Source organism: Manacus vitellinus, unplaced genomic scaffold (assembly GCF_001715985.3).
Source record: "Manacus vitellinus isolate BGI_N305 unplaced genomic scaffold, ASM171598v3 scaffold_42_pilon, whole genome shotgun sequence".
In the NCBI taxonomy this organism is placed as follows: Eukaryota; Metazoa; Chordata; class Aves; order Passeriformes; family Pipridae; genus Manacus; species Manacus vitellinus.
The window spans coordinates 484,067-494,808 of NW_021940553.1; the positions used below are offsets into that span (position 1 = coordinate 484,067).

Genomic DNA, 10,742 nt, shown 5'->3' on the forward strand with positions numbered 1-10,742 from the left:
GAGAGACCCATCTGACTTTGGCAACAGAGCCTGGAGGAGTCAGGAGGAGGTGCTGGCTAAGGGCACCTACCTGGCTGCAGGTCTCAAGGAGGTTGCCTGGCTGCAGGCTGCCCAGGACAGGGGTGAGTCCCCATCCCTGCAGGGATTTAAAAGCCATGTGGATGTGGCACTTGGGGACATGGGTTAGTGGTGGCTTTGGCAGTGTTGGGGGAATGGTTGGACTTGATGATCCTGGAGGGCTTTTCCGACCTAAAAAATTCTGTGATCAATAAGAAGACTTTGCTTATTTTTACAGAGCCCTTTATTTTTTGTCTTAAGGCTTATAAAAATTGTTACTTAAAACCAAAATGTTTAAAAATGTTTACATATGTACAATATGAGAAATAAATTATGTTTTAAGTCATACAAAAACCACAATATACAAATAGGGCTTTGAAACTGCTCTAAGTATGGCACGGTGACAAGTCACAGACACTTACCAAAGGCTTCAGTTATTGAAGCCTTTGCATAAAACCATGGAAAAAAATATCCCCAAATGTGCTTGCTTTGGTTGGGTTGAAGCTCTACAAAAACTCAAGAGATCTGCAGGCCTCAGAAGGACTTGCTAAGTCTTCAGAACTCAGTGCACCACCTGGCAACACCATTTTTGAGACTGGCTTTCTGCATGCCAAAGCTCAACATCATTCTCCTTAGGAAGAAAAAAGGTTAAAAAAAACCCAAACAACAAACCAAACCAACAAAAAAACCCCACTACTAAAAAAACCCAACCAAGCAAAACAAAACCTAGTTCACCTCTGACAAGGTCCACTCTGCTGCAGCAAACATGACAGCTGTAGAGTCTGCCAAACTCAAAGCAAAGCCAAGATCACCTGGGACCAGGGACTCCAATTGAGATGTTGTAGCAATCAGGGTAGGAGGTTGGCTGTTTGGCTCGTTTAAATATTTTACTAAAAAAATAAGGTCTTAATTATGCATTGGTACTACGACAGCATCTGAGCAGAGGGGAACATGTCCTCAGCAGCTGAAAGGACTGGTGCAAAGCTCTCCTGAAGCAGCACGGTGCATCTCGTTCCTCCATCCCCTACGGTCAGCAGGAGGGCAGCTGCTCTTTGCCTCTTAGAAAGGGATCCCCATGTGTGACTGGGCAGCCTCACTGCAGACACTGACCAGGGAGCAGCTGCCACCACCACCCGTGCACCGTGTTGTGCCCCAGGCACAGGGAGGACAGAGCACTACCATCCTATCAAGGTAATATACAGAGATTTCGGTATCGGCCAGACACGGAACAGACTATTTTTAAGGCAAGCAAAAGACAACTTGAAGTTAAGTGGCATTGTGCTTACTCCCACCCCTTCCCTGAACAACCCCACGCACTTGACCTGTGCTGGTCACACCTTCCCACAGCCCACAGTGCTATTGGACCCACGGTAACTCCTGCACCAGGCACTAATTTGTTCTCAGCAGCTCTGTCCCCCGCAGCCTGGCGGGCAGTTAGCGTGGTTATTTATCCTCTCAACTCCACTGGCAGGCAGACCAGAAGATCATTGCTGAGGTCTGGGTGTGTGAAGATCTTGTGCATAGTCCTGGTTAATAGGAGCAGGGCAGGAAAAATGCAGCGTGTAACAGGTCAAGGTAAGGTTAAACACACAAACCAGGCTCCTTGGGAAAGGGAGGATGGAGTTTTAGTTATTCTAGGTCTAGGACCAAGGTCCATCAATTGCTCCTCAGTTTCTTGCATCCAATCCAAGCTGTTTTTTCCAGAAGAGCTAGTTGCTTTAAGTGCTACCAAGCCAGATTTTTTTCCCAGAGCACCTTGCCACCTGCGTGGTCTTCATGCATCTGGGTTGCTTGGCTGTGAGTCTTTAGGGAAGTCTTCAGAGCAGATTTGAGACAGATCTGGGAAAAAGCAGAGAGGGGAAAAAAACCCCCAGTTAAACGCAAAAGTTAATAGGAATAACAAAGAATTTCTAAGAACCTCTGGGGTGCTAAGAACAGGTTTGGACAGTACAGGCTGGTATTTTATTCTGTCAAAGCCACATTTCGCCCAGTAGCTACTCAGTGAGAGCCTCAAGCAGACATTATGCAGGCTGCAAATAGAAATTACAGGGCTTGAGCTAGACTCTGCCTGTGCAGCTCCATTCGGAGAGGACAGATGTTTGCAGTCTCAGTCTCCAAGCAGGGAACTATAATATTCCACTGACTTGGCAGAAACTGAGAGCTGAACAGCAAGTAATCGCTTGTCATTTCTGGGAGGATTGACCATTTCCTAGCAAAAAAAGTGGTGTGCTGGAGCTGAGCTCAGCCCCTCTGCCTCGTGCACAAGCTGCACTCCACGAGCAAGCAGGCAGGGCACATCTGCCAGCAATTCTGTTTTATGGGGGTTACCGAGTAGCATATCGAAACAGCCTTTTATTGTACCTGCAGGAATGTTTACTTGATCTTTTAGGACTTGTGGCAGAGCAACAAGTTTGTGCACAGGGATTTCATTCACAGACTGATTTGCTACTGTCTGTAGCACAGCTTGCTGGTTTCTGCCAAAAACTGGTCCTGGAACAGGACCAGCTCACACTTCTGAGCCGAGCTCTGCTGCTCGGGAGGGTTGTGCAAAGCTCGACTTCCACAGGGCTTTGCTAGTCCTAACAAGCACTTTGTCCTGTGGATTGGAAGTGACAAAGCTCTAAGTTTGCAAACTGAAATTTTAGGAGAGGGCAAAAGGCTGGGCTTCATCCAAGGGAGACTATCATTTAGACAAATGAACAGGGTTTTGTTCATTCAAAACATGACCAGAGGCATCTGAGGCAATCAAGTTGTCACTGCTGGGACCAGACTTTCTGGAAGTCATGCTCTGAGGACTGATCCAGGTGCCTGGAAGTCCCCCCAAAAGGTTAAGCAGGGCTGAGATGCTTTGTCAGTGGCAGAGTTTGCACCCTCCTGAACCTGAGGAGATCAGCGTGGCTGGAGATGAAGCCATAGGAGTCACTGCTGTAACACCATGGCAGATCCTCAGCTCTGTCCTGCTCATGCACTTGACCTCAAACTTTAATCAAGGGATTTCTCCACAGCTCAAGGTCTTCCACCAGGCTGAAACAATCTTCGAGGCAATTTCCTGCACTCCTCCCAGCTTCCCTCTGTTTTACAGGGCAGTTAATAGATACCTCTACTCAACTTCCCACTATTACACAGATCTTGGGGATTGGCAGAACCTCATTTTAGCCTCTACCACAATTAGGACCAAGGATTTTGCTGCACCCATTTGGTAGTAAACATGTAAAGGTACAAGGTGATAATCCAAGGTCAGGAGGGAGGATAATATCATCTAGTTAGCAACAGTTACAGCATACATTAAAATTAAGTCTAATACCCGTGAGTCCTGGGCTAGAATTTATTAACCTTCTTGAAAGAAAAACAGGTTCCAGGAGTGAAAAAACCCAAAAGGCTCCACTCATCCCAGCACAGCCACATGCATCAGATGGAATTTCTGTTGGCTGATTTCCATACCTTTTTCGCCATTCCTCTGTGCATTTCACAAACCAGAGCTCTTTGCCGGGAGTTATACTGGTTAGCTGGGAATCCTCCACACAGAAAGCAAACCTACAGGGAGGAATCAGAAGTCAAGAGAAGGTGAACTGTTGTCTCCGTGATTAACAAATAACAAGTAGTATGGGTTGCAGCTAGTTCTAAGACAAGTTGTTTGATTTAACATGCATCCCACAGAGCATCTTGATACACCATTAGCATTCGGAATGGGTTTTTATTTCCTATATCAGAATTTATTTGGGGATCTTTGCTTCTACTTTGCTTCTACCCCTGTGTTTCGTAGAGTGCAGAAACGAGGATGCACAATACCTTTCAGATGATAGGTGACGCTTATTTAAAGTTTTTAGAAATGTGGGAACTTGTCAATGTCAACTGCTGCTCTTTGACAGATCTGGGTTACCTTCAGAACAACATTAACACATGATGTGGGAGTGCAGTGCTACATGCTTGGCAGATTTAAAACTTTTTGGATGCTCAGGTAGTTTTCCAGTTGCAAACAGAATCATAGGATCAGAGAATGATTTGGGTGGGATGAGACCTTAAAGATCATCTCGTTCCAACCCCCTGTCATGCAGGGAATCTTCCACTAGAATTCTATGGCCAATTCTATGATCTAAGGATATTGATTGGGGTTGGAAGCGACTCTAAAGATCATCTTGTTCCAATCCCCCTGTCAGACCTCAGAAGGAGCAATATAGTACTTAAGGGGTTGATGGCACTATGTTACTGGTTGCAGTTTCAGGTCTAGCTTGCTCTGCCAAATCAGAACCTCATGCCTGGAAATAATAGCCATGACCACTCATGTTTCTGTATTTTCAATGCTTAGTATTTTATCCCTTCAAGTATCATCTAAACCACCTTGAAGGAGGCTAATTTAGTCCCCAGGGGATGTCACAGTATCTAAATAAAGCAAAAGATCTGATCTGCGGTGACCAGTTTTGCATAAAGCTTAGTTTGCAACCTTGTGCTGGCCAGTGACCCTCTCTCCTACACCCTGGAGGAGTGGTGACACCAAAAATGAGAGGCAGCTCAAGATACCAACTACGTCCAGAACACCAACTTTTTTTTTGCCAGATCCTGAACATTTCTCCTTTTGGTTGAAGTTTGAGTCAGTTCACGTGCAGCCTAGCACGGTCATTACCTCTGTTGTGTTTCCCCAGATTTCACACGTATCCGTCTGATATGCAGCTCCTGGGTGGAATTCACGGGCCGATACCAGTAGCTCCTCAGCTCTTTCCACAGATCATACCATGACTGAGATGTCCCCTCCCAGGTGAGCTTTATTTTCAAAAGTTCACCCATGTCCTCTTCAGTGTAGACCAGGAAGGTGTTCGTGGCGTTCAGGCCAATTAGATCAAGCCTGAAAGAAAAGGAGAGACTCAGCATTTCTTCCTTATGGAAGCATGCCAGGCGCTCCTTCGTTCCACGTGAGAGGTTAAACAGAGCCCTTTGCAGCTTATCAAGGGTTTTGCATGTTCAACAGTCACCAGTTAATTGTTGATTACACTAAAGAAAGTGAGCTCAGATAGCTGGTTCAATACAACGCATCATGTATTTAGCTCAGCCATACTTCCATAGCTTAGAGGTGGATTTTATGCCTTGCCTTTCTCCTGGGAGAGGCTAAAGGAGGTCAGCAATGCCTCCAGAGACATGGGTGCTATATCCAAACGGTAGAGGGAAAAAGCAAGAGGAAGTACTCCAGCAATGAGCTGTGAAGGCTCATGCATAGAGGACTGGGCACATCAAATTGTTTTCTCAGCCAAAAATTATAATTAACTCAGTGGATGAAAAGTTTTTTTGAATGGTGGTGAAGTGAGGCTGCCAGGTTGGGGTGCAATGCTAGTGTTAGAAGAGGAAAAAGAATGTCTCCACCCTGTCTAGTCCCTGTGGCCTTCTTACTTAGTCAAACACAACAGGGCAGTTTACTTACATTTCTAAAGACAGGGGTTCAGATTCTCCATTGGTGCCATGGAGGGTGACGGAGAAAGTGGGATCAACCTCTCCCAAGCTCTTGTAGCTGAAGACATGCATTTTCATCTGATAGTGGTAGACTGGGGAGAAAGGAGAGAGCAGAGATGGAACCGAGTTTGAGAAACTATATTGCTCAGCATTGCTCCATGTGAAATGTTGCTGGGAGACAAAAGCCAGACCCGTCCTTTATTGAGACAGCATCGATGACTTTTTTCTGCCCTTACTGATTACGAATTTGACTTTTACACAACAGCAGCAGAAGGTCCACTCTGGGGAAGGCTGCCCAGACCTTACACTGCTCTAAGGTTGAGCCTTGCTCATGTATGACTTTTAAACCTTAGTCCTGCTCAAAAGGCAGAGTGCCCTTATGGCCAGGTCCTGTTGATTTTACACAGGGGAAGGAGCCCAGCAATGCCACAGGACCGTGCAGCCAGGTAACAGCAGAACATTAATGCCTGGAGCTGCACAGCTTTGAGGCGATGCTGCTCCTCCACCTCTACATCCTTCCCAGCGCTGACTTTGGGAGGCTGCTCCTACAGGTGAGACCACGCTCTTCCTAAGAGGGAAAGCGTACCTTTGAAGGGCATGTCAGCCCTTGTTTTCAGGTACATCTTGCTGTTCCTCTTGTGCCGTATCCTCCGGGCGTTGTAGCCGATGCCGTTGCAGCGGTTCTTGCGGCAGCTCAGGCAGATGCCCTTCTTGAAGCGGCTGGAGTCGGTGCACTGGAACGCGAAGCTCTGCTTGTCCTGGTTCACCAGGGAGTCCACGAAGAGGTGCACAGACCGCTCGTGCTCGCACTTGACCACCTCACCGATTGCTGGGGAAGCAGAGTTGCGAGGGACACGCTCGGTTAAAGCATTTGTCACCCCCCAGCAGCTGGTAAGGTGAAGTGAGCTAAGCCTCTTTGGTAGCCCAAGATGAGCCGACCATGGCCAAATGTTTCAAATAGTAGCAATTCAAGAGGTTAGTGGAAGATGCTTGGAGACTGTCCACTTAGTCCCTACTGTGAAGGGAGCTTTAAGAGGGCCCTAGTCCCAGCATAAGAAGACCACATTTTGCGATCAAGTGTTGCGGCGAGAACATGTTACTTCAGAATAAAACCATGTGTAGTTTCTAGCAGCTGTCTCCAGTAGTACAGAGAGTTTAGAAGGAAAAATGGTTTTCTCCCCTTTCGTAAAACGCATCATCCCCCACCATCAACCCAAGTCTGCTTGTGAGCAGTCTACACTGACCAGAGGCAAAATATGTAACGAGAACTTACTCCCATAAGCAATGGCTCCCAAGACATCACTCAGACCACAGCCAGGCTGGAAGTCTCCTCCATTGGGGTAGATGTCAATGTGGCCTACAGGCATCTGGATCCCAATGCTAACACCTAGTGTTTCCCTTGTGTAGGTGTGAAGGACATCCACAAAGTTGGCATCATCGGGGGAGAGGCGCCTGCTGGGATCCACTCCTTCAAACATGGGGCCAGCTGGATCCAAGCCTGGAGTCAGAGACAAGATGCCAGGTGAAAAACTGGGTTATTTCATGTGGAATATAGCTCTCCTCACCAGGTGATGCACAGACAGTCCCAGGCCCCATTGCTGGTACTGTCCCCAAAGATCTCTTCACCGCAGGCTCACTGAGGGAACAAATAAAGTGCTTCACAGCACTTTTGGGGCAATGCAACCCAATAGTAGCACCAGATGGCTTCAGAGTGCCTGTTAGAAGCAAAGAGCTTTTGCCAGGTCACAGTGAAGAGGTACTTCAAGAGGCAGCTCCAAGGTCTAGCACCCCAGGGACAGCTGGCAGATAAAGCTGCCTCAGATATTTAGGCTGTTTTCAGACTGGACATTTGGAGGGACTAACACAATTTAAGCAGTAGCCAGGTAATCCCTGCATCTGAGATCCCATGATGGGTTTGGGATGCTCTGTTAACCCCTGAGCCTCACCCCCCAACCTGAAGCTGCACTCCTGAGCTGTTCTCCAACTTGACTGTTAGGTGATTTTTTTTCCTGATTAACTGAATACAGATAGCAATTGCTAGGCTTTGTGGAATTCTTACTGCCCTTGTCACATTTAAATGCTTAATTCAATCCCTTGCACTATGCTCTAAGTTGTAGAAATCAGCTTTGCCCTGGAGCCAGAAACAAACTCTTCCATTAGTTCCAGAATGAGGGGTTAGAGCTGTGTGATTTTTTTATTTTTATTCAGACATCCTGTGGTACAAACAGCACTCAGAAGCTCTCACTTCCATTAGCTTATGAGCTGCAATTACAAAAACAGTATCACTCAAAGGCATAGGATTTGGACAGCAAGAGTTTGAGCGGGACTTGTTTTGAACCCACATATAACTCCAAGTAAACTCAAGATCAGGTTGTCCTCAGTGAGGTTTTTTTATCAAACCTCTGCTATATTTTTAATGTGAAGGGACCTGTTCTTCCCACTGCTGCCACAGGTAGGAAACTTGTAATTTCTGAAAGAATAAGGCCAAAACAACATTGCAGCAACACAGGAAACGAGCCTCTTCGGGGAAACTCACTGCCACCAAGGAGAGGTAAGAGACTACTTGAAAAGGCACTTGCCTGTAATTCTGCCTATAGTCCCACGCACGTGGTTACCAGCAAAGCCAGCCACGTGGGCACCCAGGCTGTACCCAATCAGGTGCACATTCTCAAGCTGGAAGAGTGGGTCTTCCTGCAAGGAAAAAAAGATATGGTCATTTGACCCCCTGCCTTTCAGAGCATCTGGTGCTGGTCCTGTCTGCATGACTATAAAGTCCAACTCCAAGAAGAGATTGGAGGGAGGGGGCAGACAAGCATGCTTCGTTCTATATTTCGCCAAGGCAAGTAGGATGGTCTGGATGGTACTTGTGGTTTACCCATATTCCAACCCGAATTATGACATCCTTTTTTCAGGCAGCAGCTGGAGCAGCCTTTCCCCAGGGAGCTGCCACCAGACCTCAGCACTAGCTGTGGCCTCAGGAGCCAAGCGCAGCACCGTGGGCCTTTCCTTCTCCTTTCCCACCCTGTTGCCAAGCCAGCACTAACTTTGAATGCCCAAATCCCGAGTTCACATTGCTCAGGCAGGACTTCCAAACCTGAAATCCACCTGAGCATCCCTGATCCAAGCACCTGTGAGGCAGCATCCCCCAGGAAAGCAGGGTATCACTTGCACGCGCTGAGTGCAGCACCTCAGCTATGAGCCAGCACCCTGCCAAGCCCTGGGGTGGGGATTACACCAGAGCCTGCCCCACTGGTGCACCCTGGAGCTGGTGAAGGCTCTCCCTTGTGCAACAGTCCCTCATGGAGCATTACAACAGAGGCTGGTCTCCACTCATGTTACCTGTAACCAGTCAAGCAGCCTTGCTATGGTTTTTCCAACAACCTGCGTATTGTTCACGGCATCGGTGTAGAGCTGGTGGGCAAGAGAAAGCCAGTCCACCACCACCACATTGGCATCCTTCTCCCTCTCCTGAAGAGCAGACACCAAGCTGTCCAGCCAGGTTTCGAACATGCCACTCATCTAGAGAGAGATTCAGGTGTTAGTTTCCAGCTTGCAGGACCGAGATGACGCATTCACAGTTAAGCTATTTGTATATCATTTACATATTCTGCTCCAGCTGCATGCTGCTCCTCTGCAAGCCCCACTACTTCTCAGCACTGCACTAATGGAGTAAGAAAAACAGGTTTTGAGAGACTCTGGCTGTAATTAGCCACTTGCCTTTTAAGGCAGGAGGGAGAAGCATTTGTTACGTGGCACCTTATCGTTCTTTTTCTCAAGACTTCCAGAAATTCTGATGGGCTGTAAAATTATTGCCCAGTCTTGGCACTGCTGTTTGCATAAGCCCTGGCAGAGCTGATAAGTCCCCTCGTGGCACGCACTTGTCCACATGAATAGCAGAAAAAAAAGTTTGATAAAGGCTGTGTGCCCTCTTGTTCCTTTATCAGGGAGACCTCGTAGCAGATGTCAGGGCTCTGGGCACCCAGCTACGATTATAGAAAGTCTAAGCACGTGTCAAGTCAAGTGTTGCATTCATAGTGGTCAGTTAGTTGGACTGTAGGGAAAAATCCAAAGTTCCCTTTACCACATTCACGTTATACAGCTATGAAGTGATCTTGTGCAGTTATGAATGAGTTGGGTGATTTCACAGAGTTCTTAAGCCTGACCCACATTGCTTTGTTTCAGAGACCCCAGGTGCAGAAACCACAGTGCTTGAAACATGAAAAGTTTTCACAATTCTCATATATTCATAGAATTCTAGAAAAGTTTGGGTTGGAAGGGACCTTTAAGATCATTTAGTTCCAACTCCCCTGCCTTGGGCACCTTCCACTAGATCAGGTTGTTCAAAGCACCATCCAGCCTGGCATGGGACACTTTCAGGGACAGGGCAGCCACAGAAATTCCAGAACAGAAATACTCTGGAGACACAGCTCGTGTGCAGGGCAGTTTGCTCGCTCTGAGCAGAGAGACTAAGCATTGCCCGGGGTCCTCCGTACTTACTGTCCAGCCGTGAATGATGAAGAAGGTTTTGGCTGTCACGTTGAACTTGCAGTCCTCCAGCCACTGGTGCTGGCCGACGGCGATCGCGCACCCATCCTCATCGGCGTCCGGCGACGAGCGCACCCCGAACCTCACCCGCGGCTTCGGCGCCGGCACACGCTCCGCGCTGCCATCTGCGAGCCCAGCGGGGACAGAAGGGTCAGCAAAGCGCCCCCGAACCCGCCCGCCCCGGCGGGGCAGAGCCCGCTCCGCCGCTGCCCCCGGTCCCGCGTGGGACCGCGCTCACCCACCTCCCGCCTCCGCGCCCCGCGCCGCGATGCGAACAGGTCACCCGTGCACAGCAGGAGGACGAGCCTCCTCATGGCTCGGGAGGACGGACGGAAGGGAGGACGGACAGACGGAACGGACGGACGGACGGAGGGGTGGGAGGTGGAGGAAGGCACGGACGGACGGACGGACGGACGCGCGGCGGCGGCGGCGGCGCTTTAAGGGGCCGCGCGGGGCGGTGCTCGTGGCACGATGGGGCGGGGCCGGGCCTCAGCGCCGCTCCCATTGGTCACGCCTTCTCTGACGTCACGCGAGGCATGAATGGGAGGCCACGCCCCCCGTGGGGAACCCGCGGGGGGCTTGGGAGGTCACGGGGGGACCCCAGCGCTGGTACCCCGGCGGATTTTGGGGACATGAGGGGGCTTGGGGGGCCACAGGGGGCCCCCAGTGTTCTCACCCGAGGGGCAGAAGGGACATACGGG

At 49.1% G+C, this 10,742-nt stretch overlaps 1 protein-coding gene across 1 annotated transcript; it reads right to left on the reverse strand.

Moving 5' to 3' along the window:
* Positions 1–306: 306 nt before the first annotated feature.
* Positions 307–10,355, reverse strand: LIPG (lipase G, endothelial type). The gene is given in 11 exon segments (XM_018078824.3): positions 307–1,896; positions 3,499–3,591; positions 4,679–4,897; positions 5,468–5,588; positions 6,083–6,325; positions 6,770–6,994; positions 8,076–8,187; positions 8,836–9,015; positions 9,994–10,166; positions 10,284–10,322; positions 10,325–10,355. Coding segments are annotated over 11 exon segments (1,458 nt in total). The 3' UTR covers positions 307–1,874.
* Between the last annotated feature and the right edge of the window lie 387 nt (positions 10,356–10,742).